The sequence below is a fragment of the Dromiciops gliroides genome, chromosome 1 (genome assembly GCF_019393635.1).
Source record: "Dromiciops gliroides isolate mDroGli1 chromosome 1, mDroGli1.pri, whole genome shotgun sequence".
NCBI lineage: Eukaryota > Metazoa > Chordata > Mammalia > Microbiotheria > Microbiotheriidae > Dromiciops > Dromiciops gliroides.
Genome location: NC_057861.1, coordinates 316,022,771 through 316,045,906, shown reverse-complemented (window position 1 = coordinate 316,045,906; position 23,136 = coordinate 316,022,771). Strand labels below are relative to the sequence as shown.

Sequence of the window (23,136 nt, the reverse complement as noted above, 5' to 3'; positions counted from 1 at the left end):
GAACAGGATACTATCAGAAAAACCTGGAAAGACCTACATGAACTGAAGCAGAGTGAAATGTACTGTATACAAAATAACAGCAATAGTGTAAGATGATCTGCTGGGAAGCATGTGGTTATTTTCAGCAAGGCAACAATGTAATATAACCCTGAAGGACTTATGAAAATGGCAACCCATCTACCGAGAAAGAAGTGATAGTATCTGAAAGTAGATGGAAACACATTTTTTTTTCTTTTTTTTTTTTTTTTGGTGAGGCAGTTGCGATCGAGTGACTTGCCCAAGGTCACACAGCTGGTAGGTGTTGGGTGTCTGGGGCCGCATTTGAACTCAGGTGCTCCTGGTTCCAGGGCCGGTGCTCTGTCCACAGTGCCACCTAGCTGCCTCTGGAAACACATTTTTAAAAAAATTTTTTTCCCTCTTTGACAATTCCTCAATCTGATGTTTTGGGGTTTTTTTGACTATTTTCTCTCACAACCTAGCTAATGTGGGAATGTTTTCCATGACTAATCATGTATAACTTATTTTGAAATGCTTGAGTTCTAGTGGGGGGGGGGGAATGGAGGAGGAAGAGAAGTTGGAACACAAAGTTTTTTAAAAAATTGATGTCAAAATTTGTTTTTACATATATTTTGGAAAATAAAATTCTATTCAATAAAAAAAAAAACCAACCAAAAAAACCCAAATAGGTCTTCCTCTTTTTTTGGCATATCTTTGGGATATAAACCTAGTAGTAGAATTGCTGGATCAAAGGGTATGCACAGTTCTATAGCCCTTTGGGTATGGTTCTAAGTTGCTCTCCAGAATGGTTAGATCTGTTCACAACTCCACCAACAAGGATTTAGCATCCCAATTTTTCTACATCCCTTCCAACATCCAATATTTTCCTTTGTTGTTATATTTGCCACTCTGATAGGTGTGAGGTGATACCTCAGGGTTGTTTTAATTTGCATTTCTCTGATCAATAGTGATATAGAGTATTTTTTCATATGAATATAGATAGCTTTGATTTCTTTGTCTGAAAACTGCCTGTTAAGATCCTTTGACCATTTATCAATTGGGGAATGACTTGTATTTTTATAAATTTGATTCAGTTCTCTATACATTTGAGAAATGAGAAATATCTCTTTATCAGAGATACTTGTTTCCAAAATTCTTTCCCAGTTTTTTGCTTCCCTTACAGTCTTGGTTACATTAGTTTTGTTTGCACAAAACCTTTTAAATTTTATGTAATCAAAATTATCTACTTTAAATTTTGTGTTGCTCTCTATATCTTCTTTGGTCCTAAAGTCTTCCTTTGTCCATAACTATTCCAAGTGCTCTTAATTTGCCTATGGTATCACCCTTTATATGTAAATCTTGTACCCATTTTGACCTTATTTTAAAATACATTGTGAAATGTTGGTCTATAGCTAGTTTCTGCCATACTGTTTTTCAGTTTTCCCAGAAGTTTTTGTCAAATAATGAGTTTTTGTTCCAAAAGCTTGGATTTTTGGGTTTATCATATAACAGATTACTATAGTCATTTGCTATAGTATAATCTGTATATATTCTATTCCACTGATCCACCACTCTATTTCTTGATCAGTACCAGATTGTTTTGATAATTACTGCTTTATAATACAGTTTGAGATCTGGGACTGCTACATCACCTTCTATCACATGTTTTTTCCACTGATTCACTTGATATCCTTGAGCTTTTGTTCTTCCAGATGAACTTTGTTATTATTTTTTCTGGATCTATAAAATTTTTCTGATAGTTTGGTATGGCACTAAATAAGGAGATTAGCTTAGGTAAGATTGTCATTTTTATTATATTGGCTCACCCTACCCATAAGCAATTAATATTTTTCCAATTATTTAGATCTGCCTTTATTTGTGTGAAAAGTACTTTATAGTTCTGGTCATATAGTTCCTGGGTTTGTCTTGGCAGGTAGACCAAGTATTTTATACTGTCCACAGTTACTTTAAATGAAATTTTTCTTTCTAACTGTTGTTGCTGGACTTTATTGGTAATATATAGAAATGCTGATGATTTATGTGGATTTATTTTGTATCCTGCAACTTTGCTAAAGTTGTTCCTAATTTTAAGTAGTTTTTTAGTTGATTCTCTAGGTTTTTCTAAGTATAATATTATATCATCTGCAAAGAGTGAAAGTTTTGTTTCCTCATTACTTATTCTAGTACTTCTAAATTAAAGGGATCACGTTGTGAAATTCTTTAAATGCTGAACAGATGACTTTATATTAAAGGGGGGGGGGGGGGCGCGGAGCCAAGATGGTGGAAGAGAGGCTGTGACTCCCCCTAGCTCCTGACAAATCTGCCCACTCACTACCAAATAATGCCATTAAAAAAAAAAAAGCACACTAACTCACATAAGAACAGGGTGAGACTGTTTTCCAGCCAGAAACAACAACTGAAATCATCTGTTGATCGGACTGAAAGAGGAGCTCACAGTGTGGCCTGGACCCACCCAGGAAAAGACATCTCTGACTCTTCAGCACCAGTGGCCTCTTCTTAGGCTCAACTCATGGACTGGTGAGGGGGTTCAGTGGTTGGCTGGGGTGAAGTGGCTGTAGTCTCTGCTGCAGTTGGGGTGAAGTGCCCTGGTTCTGAACCAGTGGGCTGAATCCAGTAGTGGCAGCCCAGTGGGGAGGGGCATAGGCTCACCAAGCTTCTGACCATAGAGAATCAGACTTCAATCAGACATCTGCTTCCAGGTTGAGATAGGTCAGCAAAGAAAACAGTGGACAATAGACAGCTTCTTTCAGGGAGGGGTAGACCAGACTACACCCTCAGAAGAAGATAATAACAAAGTCAAAGCTCCAACATCCAAAGCTTCCAAGAAAAATATGAATTGGTCTCAAGCCATAGAAGCTCTCAAAAAAAAGTAGGAGAGGTAGAAGGAAGATTTAGAGAAAGGGAGTAAAGAATGGAAAGAGAAATGAGAGCAATGCAGGAGAGTCATGAGAAAAAAGTCAACAGCTTGAAAAGTCAAATGGGAAGGGAGATAGAAAAACTCTTTGAAGAAAATAATTGCCTAAGAATTAGGACTGAACAAATGGAAGCTAGTGACTTTATGAGAAACCAAGACACAGTAAAGCAAACCCAACTGAATGAAAAAAAAGAGGGCAATATGAAATATCTCCTTGGAAAAACAGCTGACCTGGAAAATAGACCCAGGAAAGATAATTTGAAAATCATTGGTCTACCTGAAAACCATGACCCAAAATAAGAGCCTAGACATCATCTTCCAAGAAATTGTAAGGCAAAATTCCCCTGATATTCTAGATGCAGAGGGTAACATAGAAATTGAAAGAATCCACCAATCACCTCCTAAAATAGATCCCAAAAGGAAAACCTCCAGGAATATTATAGCCAAATTCCAGAGCTCCCAAGTCAAGGAGAAAATATTGCAAGCAGCCAGAAAAAAAGGAGTTCAAATACTGTGGAGCTATAGTAAGGATAGAACAAGATCTAGCAGCATCTACATTAAAAGACTGGAGGGCATGGAATATGATATTACATAGGGCAAAGGAACTGGGACTACAGCAAAGAATCACATACCCAGCAAAACTGTGTATAATATTTCAGGGGAAAAAATGGGACTTCAATGAAAAAGAGGACTTTCAGGCATTCGTGATGTAAAGACCTGAACTGAATAGAAAATTTGACTTTCAAATACAAGACCCTAGAGAAGCATATGTGATGTTTAAAATCTAAAATGTGCGATCACCTATGCCAGGCCCTGTTGTACATATATTCTCTCCAGGGCCTGCAGTAGATGGCAATTGGCACTGGGGGGCAATCAGCAGTTAATCACTCTCATTTGATTCAATCAGTCTAGATTAATCTCCAGGTGGGTCTTTGAGTATCTGTTAAATCTCATTATTTCATCACACATAAAAAGGTAAATAGGAAAAAGAAATTATGAGGGATATTAAAAGATTAAACTGTTTACATTCCTACATGGGAAGATAATACTCCTAAGTCATAAGATCTTTCTCAGTATTAAGGCAGCTGAAAGGAATATATTTCAAGGGAACAAGGTGAATTGAATATGAAGGGATGATATCTGTAAAGAATTTTTTTTTGTTTATCCTTGTTTTTTGTGGAGCAGGCAGGGTGGGGTGGCTTATGTCTGGGGATGGATGTGGGCTCAGGGCCTCCTGGGTCCAGGGCTGATGCTTTATCCTCTGTGTCCCTAGCTGACCCATGATGACATCTTCAAAATAAAATTAAGGGGTAAGAGGAATGCACTGGAAGAAAGGGAACAGGAGAGGCGGATTAGGGAAAAGTAGTTTACATAAAAGATATAAGAAAAAGCTTATGGAGTAGAGGGGAAGATAGGGCAGGAGCAGGTGTGTGAGTGAGCCTAACTCTCATCAGAATTAGCTCAAAGAGGGAATAATTTACACACTCAAGAGGGGATAATATTATATCTTGCCCTGTGGGGAAGTGGGAGGGGAAGGGGATAAGGGGGGGAAGAGGCAATGGAAGAAAGAGCAGATTGGGGGAGGGGGCAATAAGAAGCAAAACACTTTCAAGGAGGGATAGGGTGAAGGAAGATAGATAATAGAGTAAATATCAAGGAGAGGGATTAAGATGGAGGGTAATACAGTTAACAATAGTAACTGTGAAAGATATGATGAGCAGGATGCTATCAGAAGCACATATGAAAAATGCAAACCATCAATAGAGATAGAACTGATGGTATCTGAATGCAGAATGAAGTATAATTTTATTTGTTAGCTCCTCTTTCCAAAGGTATTTTGGCTATTTTCTTTCACAACCTGACTAATGAGAACTGCACATGTATGACATATTCAATTTTTGCATTTCATAGGGAGGGATTAGGAGGAAGGGAAAAAGAAAATTTAGAATACAAAATTAAAAAATCAATGTGAGGGGCAGCTAGATGGCGCAGTGGATAAAGCACCGGCCCTGGATTCAGGAGTACCTGAGTTCAAATCCAGCCTCAGACACTTTAATACTAGCTGTGTGACCCTGGGCAAGTCACTTAACCCCAATTGCCTCACTTAAAAAAAAAAATCAATGTGAAAAGTAATAAGCAGGGGCAGTTCGGAAATTCCTGGAAGGACTTACATGAACTGATGCTGACTGAGAGGAGTAGAACCAGGAGAACACTGTATACAGTATCAGCAGCATTGTGTGATGAACAATGGTGACAGACTTGGCTCTTTTTAGCAATGCAATGATCCAAAACAATTTCTTTTTTTTTTTTTTTTTTTAGTGAGGCAACTGGGGCTAAGTGACCTGCTCAGGATCACACAGCTAGTAAGTGTTAAGTGTCTGAGGCCGGATTCGAACTCAGGTCCTCCCGACTCCAGGGCCGGTGCTCTGTCCACTGCGCCATCCAGCTGCCCCTATCCAAAACAATTTCAAAGAACTTCATAATAGAAAATGTTCTCAACATCCAGAAAAAAAAAGAACTGTGGTTTAGGCATGCAGATTGAACCGTATTGTTTCTACTTTGGGGCTTTTTTAAAAAATTCTTTTTGTGAGGTATTTCCCTTGTACTCTCACTCTTCTGTCACAATATGACTAATGCAGAAATATGTTTAACATGATTGCACATATATAACCTATATGCTTTCTGTCCTGGGGAGGAGGGAGGGAAGGGAGGGTGGGAGAAAAATTTGGAACTGAAAATCCTATGAAAACAAATGTTGGAAACTATCCTTATATGTAACTGGAAAATAATAAAATACCGAACAACAAAAAAACAATAATTCAATTGGAGACATGCAAAAAGTCAATTTTATCGCAATACTGCATTAATTATGGTCAAACTGATGCTTGACCATCTCCTTTTCTACCATGTTGTATATGAATTTGTTAAAGAAATGATTCTCATCCTCTGTTTAACATGATGTTCCTGATTCTTCTCTACTATAGTTCTTCCCCCCTTATATTATCATCAAACTTTAATCCACATGCAATGGGATTGCAATGTAAAGGTGGGCTTCAGACAATTCTCTCCTGACTGGAAGTCAGTGCTCTTTCTACTATGTTATGTTGCTTTTCAACAACACTGGCATTGATACTCTGCTTACCTAGACTAAATCAATATACCCAGAAGGGATCTTAGATATCTAATCCAAACCCAACTCCAACCTGAAACTGATAAGGAAATTGTGGCCCAGAGTGGGAAAGTGACTTTATCAAGGTCACACATTTAGTGACAGCCAGGAGTTGATCTCAAGTTTCCAAGATTCCAAGTTAGTCCAGTGCTCACTGCATTTCACTACACATTAAATTCTAGACTTGACAGCCCTAGAAAAATCTAATATGTCTTAAAAGGAGAGTTTTTTCAAACTTCATAAACAAAAACCCACTATTAGGTGGGACTAATATATGTTTTCAGACATCAATAACCTGACAAATGCAGGTGAGGTCTATGAAAAAGCTATATGAAAAAGTCCTAAACTACTGTTGCTTTTTATTTGCTGAGCTATGGGGACAATTTGTGATAGATGAGACACAAGAAGTAAAGCAAAATAAATCAAATTAGGTTCATCTGAGAAAATGCTGATGACTAGTTTGAATATCCTAAAATATGTCAAAAATCTTTTACTGAATTGAAAGAGATAAAGAAGAGAGGTGTTCTCTGAAGCCATATAATTTAGTACAGGACACAACCAAGAAGATGGAAGACCAGACATTTTCTCAGATTCAAGTGACCTCTCCAAAAAAGGAAGTATGCTCAAGAAATAAAGCAATTTCAGCATGTTCTAAGACACCAAGTAGCCAAATGAGGTAAGAATTCAATGAACTAATAGCAGAGAAGGCTAATCTCTAACTCTTAAGATGCTTATTCAGCGACCTTCCCCCTACTCAGCTCCAGGGCTACATCAGATCCATCAGCTTTCAACAGAACCCATCTCTATTCCCTTCCTCCTCTCAGTGCATTGGATTGCAGTACTCTGTGCCACAGCAGTAGTCAGCCAGAGAACTGAAAAGCAGAGGAAGGGTTACAGAATGTATATGTGACCACTAGGCTGCATGACACAAAAGGCCTAGCATTCAGCAGGGGCCAGTTCTGCTGCCCCAGAATTCACCAGGGGCAGAAGATAAGGCCTGTGAAGCATGAAATATCCAATATAAGAGGGGGCTGAGATGGCTTTGACATCTTGTCTCCAAGGAACTTTATGGAAGGAGAAAAAGTCAGAAAGTAAACAATAAGAGAATATAAAGAAAAGGAAAAAAAGGACTGAAATTACCACAGATCTCAGGAGGAAAATTCAGTTAAAGATCTCAAACATAAGTTAAAAGGGAAATGTTAATGATAGAAAAAATAATAAGGCTTCTAGATAAGATAAACAAGTCCATATATCTAGGAACAGAGGAAGACATAGGGAAAATGAATCAACATCTGATGAAGCAAAGGACCCTGTGGATGACCGTGGAACCACAGCAGGATATTCCTGAATCGTTTAAAAGAGAAATAAAAATTGAGAAAGCAGAATTGATGGCTTACACAGCAGAAATAAATGGAAGAATTGAAAAATGTGAATCCACGGTGGCATGTCTCACCAGTCAGTCAGTTAATGAGCATTTTTATTAAGCATCAACTATGTGCCAGTCACTGTACTAAGTGCTAAGGATACCAAAAGAGTCAAATGACAGACTCTGCCTTCAAGGAGCTCACTATCTAATTAAACAATAACTACTTATTAAGCTCCTACTATGTTCTAGGCACTGTGCTAAATGCCAGGGAGCCAAAAAGAAACAAAACATAGCCCCTGACTCAAGGAGCTCACAATCTAATGGGGGGGTATAATATGCAAGCAAATATGTACAAATTTGCTATATGGAGAATAAACAGGAAATAATTGAGACAGACAGGGCACTAGAGTTAACTGGGGTTGGGAAAGGCTTCCTGTAGGAGACGAAATTTTAACTAGAGCTTGTAGGAAGCCAGTGAAGCCAGTAGGTAGAGAGATATGAGGAAGGAGAGCAATCTAGGTATGGGGGACAGCAAGAGAAACTGCCTGGAGCTGAGAGATGAGATGTCTTATTTGTGAAACAACAAGGAGGCCAGTGTCACTGGATCAGAGTATATCGTGAAGATTAAGGTAGAAGAAAACTGGAAAGGTGGTGAGGGAATGGGGACTGTGGATGGGAGGGTAGTTTATATGGGTTTTGAATGCCAAACAGAGGATTTTGTATTTGATCCTGGGGTTGATACTTTCACCAAATAAATAAAAGAGAGAATAACTGATTAAGAATGTATATATATAGAGGGGCAGCTAGGTGGCGCAGTGGATAGAGCACCGGTCCTGGAGTCAGGAGTACCTGAGTTCAAATCCGGCCTCAGACACTTAACACTTCCTAGCTGTGTGACCCTGGGCAAGTCACTTAACCCCAATTGCCTCACTTAAAAAAAAAAAAAAAGAATGTATATATAGGGGCGGCTAGGTGGCGCGGTGGATAAAGCACTGGCCTTGGATTCAGGAGGACCTGAGTTCAAATACAGCCTCAGACACTTGACACTAGCTGTGTGACCTTGGGCAAGTCACTTAACCCTCATTGCCCTACCAAAAAAAAAAAAAAAAAAGAATGTATATATACAGAGGTAAAGGATAATCTTGACTAGAGAAGCAAAAAGTAATACCATTAAAAGAAAACATATTTATACAAGCAAAATATATTAGTCTTGAAGACAGGATGCATAAAGACAACTGAATCATAAGGACACAATAAGTTAAAAAACACAAACACCAAAATGTATAAACAATAACAAACAACTAGCACAAAAAAACCCCAAAACCCATCACCTCAAATCTGGGATGTGCCCTCAAATACACAAAGCATCAGTGGAAAGAACAAACAGTATAGTAATAGAGAAGCACACAGAAGAGAAGAAAGATTGCCCAAGCAACTCACACCTTTTTCTTCTCATAGTGTCCTCATGATGCTCCCCCAGGGCACAAGATTATTTTGGGGCAGGCCATTCCATGGACTTCCTCTCCACCACTCCACTCTTGGCCTGCTTGTAGTTACACAAACAAGATGCTCCCTCTCTGGCTCTGGGTATTTTCCCCCATGTCTGGAATGTTCTCCTTCCTCATCTTGGCCTACTTGATTCCTTGGCTTCAAGTCCTACTTAATAGCTGGTGTGTGTGTACATGTTTGGAAATTAATCTCCTCTATTAGTCTGTAATCTCTTTCCTTTTTTTTTTTTTTTTTTTTAGTGAGGCAGTTGGGGTTAAGTGACTTGCTCAGGGTCACACAGCTACTAAGTGTCAAGTGTCTGAGGCCGGATTTGAACTCAGATACTCCTGACTCCAGGGCCAGTGCTCTATCCACTGCACCATCTAGCTGCCCCTGTAAGCTCTTTCTTTCAAGGCAGGGAGATATCTTTTCCCTCTTTGCCCTTAATAAATATTTGTTCATTGACGGATTGATTTTCAACTACCATTGATGAATGACTCAATTAACTGAGCTCCTCCTAACTCAAATGATTCCTTGGAGTAAGGGTTCTTAAACTATCATCTGTGAACTTAAAAAATATTTCAATATAATTTCCTTTTCTTTGTAATCATTTGCATTTTATTTTATGGATTTAACCTTACTTTAAGAAGTCTGCAGGCTTTACTAGAGTAAGAGCCCCTACCTTAGATAGTACTCACTGTATCTCTGGCCAAATGGTTTTTTAAGGGTAACCAGGCAGGTGGCAGATTCTTTAACTAGTCAATGCTTACATGCCCTAAAATTTCATCAAAGTGATGGAGGAACTTTTTCATACCTCCTAAAAAGTATAAACACTTCTTTATAGTACCTTTATAAGCTGTGATTTGGTTACTCCAGTTTCTCACCCTTTACAATCTACAACCAGGTCACTCAGTGTTTGAAGATTTAAGTTCTCATACTTTACAAGGTACAAAATGATCCACACAAAATCTGAAAGAGCTTTGCCCTTTTTAAAAAAATTTATTTTAGTTTTCAACATTTGTTTAGATAAGATTTCCAATTTCAAATTTTTCTCCCTCCCTCCCCTCCCTACCCCCTCTCCTAGACAAGAGCTTTGCCCTTTTGATGTACTTAAACATATTATTGTTTCTATTGCCTGCCCCTTACATTGTGACATTTTATCACGTGGACTGTGGATGTTTTATGTAATTAGGGGTTGGAAATATAATATTTTTAATAATTAATAAAATTTTTTCAATTAGTTAAAAATAAAATCCATTTTAACCAATATGCAGAGTTAAGCAAAACAAATTCCTGCTTTGGTCCAATCCAAAAGATGTATGTCACATTCTGTACCCTTCAGCTCTCTGTCCAGAGGTGGGTAAGCACACTTCATTATTGGTCCTCAGGAACCAGAGCTGGTCATTGTGTTGATCAAAATTCTTAAGTCTTTCAAAGTTATTTGTCCTACCAGTACCGTTGTTCTTATATACAGTACTTCTAATTCTGCTCACATCACTCCACACCAGATGAAACAAGTCTTCCCAGGTTTCTCTGAAAGTATTCAAACATTTCTTATGGCACCATAGTGTCCCATTACATTAGTATACCATAATTTGTTCAGCCATTTCCAAATTGATGGGCATCTTCCCTTAATATATAGTTCCTCTGACGCTACAAAAAGAGCTGTCAAAATATTTTTGTGCATATCAGCACTTTTCCTCTTTATTTGATCTTCATAGTGTATAAGGCTGGTAGTGGTTTCATCAAGTCAAAGGTTATTCAGGGTTTCATCCAAATTGTAATTATTCCTTATGTAAAATGAGGTGTTACTAGAGCATAGCGGTTCAAGAAGTTTAGGCAGTCAGTTACTTTTGCATGACAATTATTTCTTAGAAGGATTGTTTCTGCCTCCTCAACATCTCTCCCATCTGTCTCTTTCACCTCATTAACATAGTCCACTATGCTAGTTTAGGCCCTCTGCCTCTTTCTTGGTCTTATGCAAAAACCTCCTAATAAAGCTTCCTGATTCGTCTCTTCCCACTCCATCCAATTCATCTTTAATAAAGTAACACTGCCCTCTTGCCCCAATAAGTTCCAGTAACTTCCTGTTTCTTATAGGATTGAACACAAGCTCCCTCATTTGGCACAGATATCCCCCTTGCATCCCTTTCCACTCTCCTTATACTTTTCTCCATTCCACCCATTTCACTGACAAGCCATTCTGTCCCACTTGTTGCTCCTTGCACAGATGACACCATCTATAGTCTCTGCTTTCAGAATGGCTGTTCTCTATACCTGGAATGATGTCCCTCCTCACCTCTCTGGCTTCCTTCACACCTTAGCTCAAATTCTGCCTTCCACAGGTCTTACCTCTCTAATGTCATCTTCCATCTACTTTGTATCTATCTTGTATAGCCCTTTTTACATTGTTGCTCCTTGAGTACAGAGATTGCTTTTTTAATTTTTTATTTGTATCCCCAAAACTAATCATAGTATGGATTCTGATCCTGCTTCTATCACTAAATAATATGAGACCTTTGGCAAGTCACAATGGCCTCAATTTCCTAATGTATAAAACGAAATGACTGGAACAGATGAACTCTAAGATCCATTCCAAATCTAATATTCAAGAAATTGATTTCTTTGTACAAAATGAATTTCTCTTAGAGATTTTAGAAATTAGACACAGATAATCCAAATTTCTAAGTTAAATAGTTATACTTTCTACATTGTTACTCATTGATAAGTGAAATTTATAGAGATTAAACATATATAGTATTAAATATTAATTTACAAAGTTTAAATTTTCAGTCCTAAAACTAGTTTTCATTCCCATAAATCTAGGGTTAAATTCTTCTTATATATCTTAACTAGATCATAGTATGTTATGACCTGAGATTCTGAATAGTAAAAGGCAGTTAGGAGCTAATATATATGCAATAGTTTAGATCTTGGGAATTCACCAGTAAGGAAAAAACTACATTTGCTAATCCCCAAACAACTTTACATCTTTTTCAAAATGACATGTTTTCTCCTTTTCATATAAAACAAGATAAACGCTAAGCAAAGATGAACAAATTAATGGAAATAATTTCTACCTTGTAATAACTTTACCAAAAATGAGAACCACAGGTATTTGTGCTTGTTGGCCTCTAAAGCAGATGGTCAAGATCCATTATACCTAGCTGAACTTTGGTTCTCGTTGTATATCTGGCATAAGAAAGGTTTAAATTAATCTAGCAGAGAAGAATAAAAGTTACGCAAAAGAAGGAACAGCATCTAGTTCACAAACAGGAATTCTCAGAAAACAACCTTAAGCTGAAATGTGAATGATGTGAGCAAAGTCATTTAAGGATATTACAATGTATAAAACAGGTAACGGTTCATCTTCCTCTCTCTTCTCCATTGCCTTTCCCTGGCTTACCTAGCATACGTGAGTCAACCTGCCTGACCATTTCCAACTTTAGCTGGAAAGAGGAAATGAACTTCAAAAGAAAAGGGAACCTAGTGGTAGGGAAAACATTTGCACATATCACTAAAGAAACAGTTTTGAAAGGAAACTTATGCCAGTGGTTAAAAACTATGCCTAAGGAGAATAGCACCTCATAAATCTAGAGAAACATACTGCACTTCCAAGCCAGGATCCCTAAAAAATATCTACCAGGAAGGAGGGAAAACAGAACAAAAGCTACTGTAGCAGTTAATTTTATAGTGAGACATTTCTACATTCAGTAATTCAATAAATATTTACCAAGTGCCTAATATGTGCAAAATACCAAGCTATTAAGGAGAAAAGATGAATAAAATAGAGATTCTGCCTTTAGGAACTTCCAGTCTGGTCAGAGAAATGAATATAAATAGGAAGATAACTGTCAATGAAAGGGAATATGAATAAAAGGCTATGCGACTGGTATAGAAAATAAAAACTGTCTGATTCTGTAAATGCACCCAAAGCAACCATGCCTCACCACTTCATGAATGGATCGATTGAAGCCATCATCTTCTGTCAGGATCAACAAAATAATAAGAGCCATGTACACATGGTGCGAATTCCTTTCTTCAACATGATAGAGAATCTCAAGAATTGGTACAACCTGTGAAAGAGAAAAATGATTGCATTATTATTTCAATGACATCAGCCTACAAGTAGAAGGCTTTTTTCTTTAGTTTTTCCTTTAATATCACAACATTGTTTTTCCTTGGAGAAAAGCCACAAAAACCAACCAAAATACTTAAGAATATGGGACCATTTTCCATCTATCTATAAATTGGTTATTGTTTGCTTTTGTACTGAGATATAATTTACAGACCATCTCCATTAAAGCATGTCTTAAGACTGTCCCATATATACGACATACATACTCCCTCCAGAGCCTTTGCTTGAAGTCACTACATACAAGCTGGTGTTTGCAACTGTGCCACTTAAGATTATACATTTGGTTCAAGTTTTGCTTAAGGGTTGTTATCCTATTCTTTCTGGCAGCAAGTCAGGGCTGGTTTGCCTGCCAACATAGTGTCCTAGAAGTCTGTGGCTGTGTCAACAAGCAGTATCACAGCATGTACTTTAAGTGTTTCATTTTCCCCCTTCCTATAGCTGAAGCAGCTAGGTGGCCCAGTGGTTAGAGTGATGATCCTGAAGTCAGGAAGACTCATCTCCTTGAGTTCAAATCTGGCATCAGACACTAGCTGCTAGCTAGACCCTGGACAAGTTACTTAACCCTGTTTGCCTCAGTTTCCTCATCTGGAAAATAAGCTAGAGAAGAAAAGGGCAAACCACTCCAGTATTGCCAATAAAACCCCAAATGGGGTCACAAAGAGTGGCACACAACTGAACAGCACCTTCCTATACCTATCCCACCTCAGTTTAGTTCACAATTGTGTTTAGATTGCTCTTTACACATTCTATCTAGGTAGACTGGTGGCTAAAGTTTAGAATCTCAGTAATGGTATAAAAATTTGGGGTATAACTAATTAAAACAGTCTATATCAACTGTGATAATAGGTACAGATTAGATTACTTAGTTATAGTAATGACTGGATGGGCACCATTCAGTAGACCTTCTGGTATGTCTAGGTTTTGACAGAAATGACATCCATCTCAAGCTGTCTGCCACCCTTCCTAAGGGCAGACTGACCTATTTAATTCTATTTGCTTTCTCAGTCAATTACAGTATTGCTGGATAACCTTAGAGTACTGAAGAGCTATCAAAGTCTAAGAAATTGCCTTCAGAAAAGAAGCAAATTTCATATAAAGTTTTCAATAATACTAAAAATCTCAGCTTCTATTTTTTTGACAACATAACTGAATATGGAGGATGAAAGCCAGGACAGTCTTCTGAAACAATGCCAAGAGCTCAAAAGGATCACATGTTTGACTTTTTTTTTTTAATTACCAGAAATGTTCCACTGAACTCACTCAGTTCTAAGAGGGCTTGTTTTGGCTGAATGTATAGAAGACCATTTTCACAAGTTTTCAAATAAAACTTATGGTTTTATTAACATCATAGAAGTGACAGGACCACAACATCCACATTTTGGGAAGCATTTTATAACAAAATATCATCTAACAATGCTGATATTCAGGGATGCAAAAGAACAGAAGACTCTTTGGTGCTGCTATTAGAAATGCAAATTGTTTCCCACATCTGGTCACTGTGGTTTTGAAAATACTTAAAATGTCTTTACCCTGAGGACTGGGGCCCTGGAAAAAGAACATTAGCCCTAACCAATGAAAAATGCCACAAAGTACACCTCCATTTTGCACTAACCACAAGTCCAAGGCCCTGTTTTTCTGGCTCAGAATCAATGAGAACTCCCTAAGTCAGGGTTTCTACTTCTACAGAGAGAAGGTGTACTATGAATTTCTTAAGAGAGGTAGTATGATTAAGTAACAGTCACAGGTCACTGAGGTTTTCAAGTCTCACTCTTACTGTTCTACTCACTTTCTGTACCCTTTTGAGCAAAACATTAAGCTTCTTTTGGTTTAATTTCTGCATCTCTACAATGGCAATGATATCCTGGTCTCAAGCACAAAGATTACTAGTTAGTGGAAGAGTTATGCATTTCAACTCTGCCCCACTGCTGAGTTTCTATTTGTTCATTTAAAAAATATCTTAAGTTAATTGATTTAAACAAAATTTGCTATAAGATATGCATAAAATATAATCTGAAATTTACCTTACTACTCTTACAAGATAGTAAGTTTTCTAATGTGATTATCTTCTGAAAGAAATGAATAGTGATGAAATTTGACACACTGTTTAAGGAATATATTTATCTTTAAATTTAAAAAGTTTCAGAAGTATTTTATTCCTAGATGTTCATTTAAGGAACTAAACTTTTTTCATAAAAATGTGAGTCTAGTAAACACCTTTGCCAAAAATGAAAAATGTAACTGACATGAATCAGTTAGTCTATACAGCCACCTCTACTTATAAACAACTAAATGAACATATTAAATTACAAAATGCAGAAAAGCATAGTCATACTCTAAATGAAAGAACTTTAGAAGTTAAACCTCTCCTTCAATTCTGAATGAACTTCAGAGTGCACAATCTCCTGACACAGGCCAAAACCCATGTTTAGCCATATAAACAGGCTGCTGCCTGCACAACGGGTGCATGTGAGTTTTTTGTGGCACGCCTATTGCGTGAGCTTTTAAAAATGTCGCCCTAGGGTTTTTTTCTTTTACAAGTTCTAGCTGAAGCTCCCTATAAAGTGTGAACCTTACTGCACCAGCCCAGAACTGTTCCACTTACATCCAACTAAAACAATCTTATTTGAAACTGCTTTATGCTGAACATCCTCAGAGCCCAAGTCATTTCTAATCCCCAAACTGCCATGAACTACAAGAGATGGCAACTCTATACAATTTAAAGCAGTTTAAAAATGTTTCATTTGCTCCTTGGTTTCAGAATGAAGCCAGGCAGTGAGAAATGTCCATAAACCCACTGAGTATAGGGAATTATTAAAGTACGAAGTGTTAGAAGTTGTCTTTTTTTTCACTTTTACAAAATTTTTAATAAATAAGCAACAAACTTACGATTAGTTTCATGAAGGGATCAAATTTCCAGTAACATGGTATTATAATCAATACTCTTGGCAAGTCTTACTATAGTTATTGTACCACTTCACCTAAGAGGCCTGTATTATATCAGTACATCCTGAGAGAGAAAACATCAAAACTCTGATGTGTGGGGTAGCATCTAGGTGGTGCAGTGGGTAGGGCACTGGCCCTGGATTCAGGAGGACTTGAGTTCAAATCTGACCTCAGACACTTGACACTTACTAGCTGTGTGACCCTGGGCAAGTTACTTAACCCTTATTGTCCCTCCAAAAAACAAACAACAACAACAACAAAACTTTGATGGGACACTCACAGCCTGGATACTATACTCTCAATGTTGTCAATGGCCCTATTTGTAATGTAGACAAAGAGGTCCTGTTGCCTCAACAGCTTGATCTAAAAAAGTAAATATTTTAAATTAATTTATAGCTATAAAGTGTTGAGAGCTCACAGGTTAAAAATATAACTCACAGCACATTCCTTCAGAATGCCAATGTAGAGCAGCAGGTCTGAGTTTCTGAACCATGGTTTAACAGAGGTGGGACAAACTACCTTGTAGGAAAGGAGGGCAACTGTCAAGAGCTGTTCAAGCCACGTAGAGGAGGATGAGGGAGCTCAGACAACATCTGGAACACTGGATTCTGTTCTGGGCACTATTGTTTAAAAAGGACAATAATAAGCTCAAAAGCTTCCAGAGGAATGTGGCTGGATGAGTTGAGTGATTGTGTCATATGAGAATCACTTGAATGAATTATCAGTGCTCATGTTGGAGGAGAGAATAAGGGAGGACATGACTGCTGTCTGAAAATACGTGGAAGGTTGTCATGTGGATGAGGAATGAGAATTATTTTGCTTGACCCCTGAGTGAAAAACTAGAAATGAGGGGCAAAAGAGCTGGCCTTAATGTAAGGAAAATCTTCCTAACAACTAGGGCTGTACAAGAGAAGCAATGGGCTTTGCCCTCAGTGGACAGATGGTGGATGGCCACTTGCTGGGTATGCTGGAGACAGGATTATTGGTCAGGTACAAATTGGCTAGATGACCTCTGAGGTCTCTTCCAAGTAGGAAATACAATGATCTTGTTGATCTCCATGCCAGAATAATGTTCTTAAAAGTTGAGTGTAAGTTGATTTTTAAACATTTTAAGGACACTATTAATGCATTAAATGTGAGAGAAAGTGTGGGATAGTGGATGAGTTGGTTCAAATATTGCTTCTTCCAAAAACCATCAGTGGGATCCTGAACAAGTCACTTAAATTCCTCAGTACCACAGACCATTCTTTGGGCAATGAGGGTTAAGTGACTTGCCCAGGGTCACACAGCTGGTACGTGTCAAGTGTTTGAGGCTGGATTTGAACTCAGGTCCTTCTGAATCCAGGGCTGGTGTTTTATCCACCTGTGCCACCTAGACGCCTCCTCCCAGACCATTCTTTAAGACTGTGAGGTAGAGAAAAAGTTGCCAGTCGCTTTAGTAGCAAGAGTTTCTTGAGAGATTCCCAATGCCAATGAAATAGAAGCTCAGGACACATTAAATGGACTATAATTTAAAGGAAATCTACTATAAATTCTTTTAAAGGCAAACATGCCTAATTTATCTTTTTGAAGAAATCCACATTTTCACATAACAGATCTGATTAGAGCAGGGTGACAGGAAAGCTTATGTAAGCTAAAGTGTATTCTGCTATCAAAGATCACAGAAACTTCTTCAGTGAGGACTGAATGAAAAAAATATCAAATAGAATAAGTGATACAACACAGGTTAGCATAAGAGCCATGTAAAAAGAAATCCAATCTTTTTTAACAGCACAATTTTTATTTTAAATACACCTTGTCAGAAATATAAATCAAATATGTAACCTTTCCTATTTTAACCAAATGCCTTTTTGCAAAGCTTAAAACATGAATCAGCTTTGCAACAAGGGATTCTCTTATGTATCCAAGGCAGTTCCATGATACTAAAAGGCCACCCTTTTGCTTCCTGTAACCATCCAAGGGCTGATACCCTTAGGTGGGGAGAAGTAGCAGACCAGCACCAGCTCCAAAATATGCCTCTATCACCCATACATATGAATACTATTCTGCTATATTGATTTTTTTGTTTTTGTTTTTGTTTTTGCTGGGCAATGGGGGTTAAGTGACTTGCCCAGGGTCACACAGCTGGTAAGTGTCAAGTGTCTGAGGCTGGATTTGAACTCAAGTCCCCCTGAATCCAGGGCCGGTGCTTTATCCACTGCGCCACCTAGCTGCCCCCTATTCTGCTTTATTGAAATAAGATGAAAAATAGTTCACTCATGAGCCAATAAATAATAGTACTTTGCATGTTCCATCATAATTCATTGATTCCACAAAACGAGTTTCCTGGTGGTAACTCTTAAGTATCATAAATATATTTGCATGTATTTATGATGTATATGTGCATAATTTTAATTCACTTAGACATTGGAAACATGCAGTTTTGTTAGGTTAAACACATGGTTTAATTTGATATCTAGATTCTATGTACAATTGGTTTCTGGCAAGTTTATATACTTTTGATTAAACAAAAAGAAACTATATTCACTGAGATAACAAGACTACAAATGAAGGAATGATTATCTCTAATTTAAAGTACACAAAGATATTACAGATATTACAGAAAATATTCTTGTAAATATATCTTCCCCACTAAATTGCAAATTCTATGATGATAAAAACTATGCCTTTATATCTTCGTGCTGAGCTCTACACAAAACAGAAGGTTCAACAGTATTTGTAAAGGTAAATTGATTTTAGGTTGATTCTAAGATGACCAGAAAGTTTAGGGTCAAGTTAAGGGTTACAGTGATCCCAAGGTAATCAGGACCTACAAAGATGGAGCCAAACCCCTAGACTGGATGGAGCATTCAATCAGCTTTTCACGGATTTCAAAGCATTGCATCCAGGATATATGTGATATAGAGTGACCTCAAAGGTCACTGTAAATGACAGTAAACACTCTGGCCCAATTCAGATCCAGATATCCCAGGACTTAGATCCAAGTTTCCTGAAGTAGGCAACTGTATGAGTGTGTTCCAGGTTAGGCAGTGTCACTTGGCAGGAGCTCATGCCCAAACCGAAGAATACAGTATTCAATTCAGATGGCAGAGGGAAATCTAAATAGGAATATTGTGATTAGCCAATTTGAATTCGAGAGACATGGTGTCAATAAAAGGTCTTTGTCCAGTATTTTCCCAAAAGAAGAAAAATTCTATTTCCCAGACATTAGCTAATTTAGGCTCATGGGGTTATGGGAGAAATCCCCATTTTACAAATGCTCATCTAAGAGTATTTGTGGGGACTGGGGAGGTGCATACCTGAGATTTCATAACAGTGAGAGACTTCTGGTGAGGAAAATTCCCTCCCTGAAACCAATTCAGGTCAAAACTTGTTTTGCATTTTATTACCAATGTACTAGAGAGTTGCCTACAACACTGAGAAGTTATGTGACACTCACAAGGATACATGGTCAATGTCATAGACAAGACCTGAAACCCAGGTCAGCTCTGTGCACTCTTCCTCACTGCTTCTCATTGTATTTGGATAAATCAAAGGAATCAGTATATTTGGAGTGTGTTGATAAAGCTTTTCTTGGGAAAACCACCTTTCTGAACAAGGTATCTCCCCTGACAAATTTTTTTTTTTTAAGTGAGGCAATTGGGGTTAAGTGACTTGCCCAGGGTCACACAGCTAGTAAGTAAGTGTCTGAGGCCGGATTTGAACCCAGGTACTCCTGACTCCAGGGCCGGTGCTCCATCCACTGTGCCACCTAGCTGCCCCCTGACAAATATTTTTTAGGTATCTTAAGTACTTTAGGATACAGAGATTAAAAAACAGGTGTGCAGGTGTTAAATTATTTCAAGATAGCCTGTCTTTACCCTGGTACACTAACCTGCCACTGGATCAACTGGGATTACTGAATTAATGTGACTGTTTTCTTCAGAAACTTGTAGACCTATCCAATGTTACTGCCATCCAACTCCGAAAGACCATATCAAGAGAGGCTTGTAAATCTATACAAACAAATTCTGGATACTGTGATGATCATTTCTGACTGATCAGTTCCACTTGGTAATCAACTGCAAAAACTGATACACTGTGGTTTTAATCTAAAGTACTATGTAAAAAAAAAAAACAGTAAGAGCAGAAGACTTTAATGTAAAACAAGAATAATTTACTTATTTTTAATAGAGAAAGACTGTGATTTGAGACAGGCTACATTGTAGAATACATACTTACGTAGATTTGCATTTGAAAGTTAGGCTACACCAGTTTAAAACATACTGAAATAATTTAAAATTTTCAACTAAAAAAAAGTACAAGTACTTGAAGACTCAGGCCAAAAAAATCATTCTAAAAATCAAGGAAATCAAATATAAAGGCTGCCTATTATGCTTCCCAGGCAAAGAAGAGGTAAGAAAAAAGGGTGGAAATATGCATTTTGTGATGTGGTAAATAAACTAAGTGAGACTTTTGAGGTTGGGGGAAAGCATTCACACAAATAACAGAAAACAAGTACCCCTAAAACACAAGTAAAGAAGCACCCAATTCTCTGCACTAGGAATTATGGTTTTCATAATGAATACATAGACCTAAAACTCCATGTTATGGCTTTTCCTTTTCTGTAGTTTACTAGTTGGTTTTATTCCTCAAGGATTTCACGTGGAACATTTCTTGATGAAGTTGCTGACAAAAATAAAGTATAATTTAGTATGAGAATCAGTAATTTAAAATACAGTATTGGATCTCCCATAGCAAGTTTCAGATAACAACTGGTTTTTAGACAGTGACAATTCCTCACAAGAATCCTAAAATGGAGTCAAATAGTTTTCCCTTTTCTCAGGGTCTGCAGTGTGACTGTAACTCCAAGTCACAAACTAGGTCTCTTGGGAATTAGATATCCCAGAGGCACTTCAAATTCAACATGTCCAAAACAGAATTCAGTATCTTTCTCCCAAAATTCATTCTTATTTCAAACTTCCCAATTTCTGTCAAGAGAACCAAGATTCTTGCATATTTAGCATCATTTTCAACTCCACACTCATCCACACCCTATGTATCCAAAGTCAGTCACCAGATCTTAATATTTCTACCTTATCTCAGATGTCCCTTCCCCTTACTCTCTCATTCCCTTACTCTTACTACTTTCATCATCTTTTACTAGGACTACTACAATTGCCTCCTAATTGGTATTCCTACTTCATTTCTTCCCAATTAAATGCATCAGCCACACAGATTCCAAAGAGATTTTCCCAAAGTATAGACTTGCCCATATCACTTTTTGACCCAGTAAAATCCAGTGGCTCACAATTGCCTTTAGGATCAAATAAAAACATTTTTGTTTGACTTTTAAAGCCCTTCACAAACTGGCCTAAACAAATCTTGACCATTACTGATAAACATGAGTTCTACTCCTGCACTAAGGTCTAGCCTGATCTTTTTGTTCTACCTCACAAAATACACTCCATCCTTCATCTCTGTCTCTCCATTAGTTGTTCCTCAAGCCTGAGAGGCACCTCCTTCCTTATCCCCACCACAAAGAATCCCCATTTTCCTTTATGACATAACTCAAATAACACATTTTAGATGAAACCTTTTCCCATCTACTAATTTACTAGTACTTTCCTCTCTATTACCTTGTGTGGAACTACATTATAGTTATCTACATTTATTCTCAGGATCTCTTGGTTTTTGTGTTTTCCCCCCAAAAAATTTGAAGAGCTGAAGAATGATTTTTTATATGAAGTTTTTCCTGGTATCCTTCAGCTGCTAGTGTCCTCTCTATCATCACTGCCACCCCACTCCCCATACATACATTGTCTCACTTTTATTTTTACTTAGTATGAGGCAGTGTTGCATGATGGATAGGGCACTGTCCTGAAAGTCAGGACGACCTGCATTTAAGTCACCCTTCTGACACATACTGATTGTATGACACTTGTCAAATTGTTCAACAGAAAGAATGTCAGGCAACTCACTAAGATAGACCTTGCAGAACATGTGCAAATTGGAACTAGTAAAAAGAGTTCCTTTCCAAGAACTTTTAACACCAATGAAATCAATCACAGGACCAATTTAAAAAAAAATATGTATATCTGTATGTGTATATGTGTATATGCATTACACAATAGATATAGAAATAGAGATAGAGACAGATATAGACAGATGTAGATGTAGATACAGAAATAGATATAGATATAGACAGACATATAGGCACAGAGAGGAACAGAGAGAGACAGACAAACAGAGGTAGGAGATGGAGAAGGAGGGAGGGAAAGAGAGAAGAAAAGGCGGAACATGCTATCTTTCCTAAGAGAATGTAAACTTCATGAGGGAAAATACTGGTGAGCTTCCTTTTAGACTCAGCTCATACAGTGTCTTCTCTAAGAGGCCTTTTCCAGTCTCCAAAGTTGCCCCTCTATGGTTACTTTCCATCTCCTCTGTATTTATCTTGCATGTAATGATGTATATATGTTTGGCTCCAACATTAGAATATAAGCTTCTCAAAGTCAAGAGCTGTTCTTGCTTTTTCTTTTTATTGCTAGTGCCTGATACATGGTAGGTGCTTAATAAGTATCTGTCAATATACTAAACTGACTTTGATTGACTTGCCCACATTTTTCCTAAAATGTAAAACTAGCAGATAGAGCTCAGTGAAGGCCACTAACTTCCCACTAGCGTGGACCAGAAAATTTGACTTTTCCATTAGCATGATAAATTACTTATCTTCCTAATCTAGAAAAAAGGGGTAAACCGACTATTGTGTCCCTCAGAATCTGAACTGAAATGTCAAAGAAGGACGTTGGGTCTGCACCCCCAAAGATAAGGTCATTGTGATCCACTTACTTTTTTTAGTCCCCATGGCAAAATGCACCATGTTCTGTTATTATAGCTTACAAATCAGAATGATGAGATACTCCAGTCATTTTAATGACTAAAAGGTCCAAATATATTTTTTCCTTGTTAATTCAAAACTATAACCAGACAATCAAGGAATGTAGGTCTCTAATGCAATTAAAGAAGATTTAAAACTCATTATCCAATTCAATTGATACGATTGGAACCACAGAGGATACATGGCATTATATAAGAAAATTATTTTTTTTCATGGTCATTAA

At 37.6% G+C, this 23,136-nt stretch overlaps 1 protein-coding gene across 1 annotated transcript in view; it reads right to left on the bottom strand.

Annotated features, from left to right (window-relative positions):
- Nucleotides 1-23,136, bottom strand: part of DYM (dymeclin) — a 613,994-nt gene that overhangs the window by 324,160 nt on the left and 266,698 nt on the right. Inside the window, 1 exon segment of the mRNA XM_043964852.1 lies at nt 12,906-13,031. Within this exon segment, the coding sequence (XP_043820787.1) occupies nt 12,906-13,031 (126 nt within the window).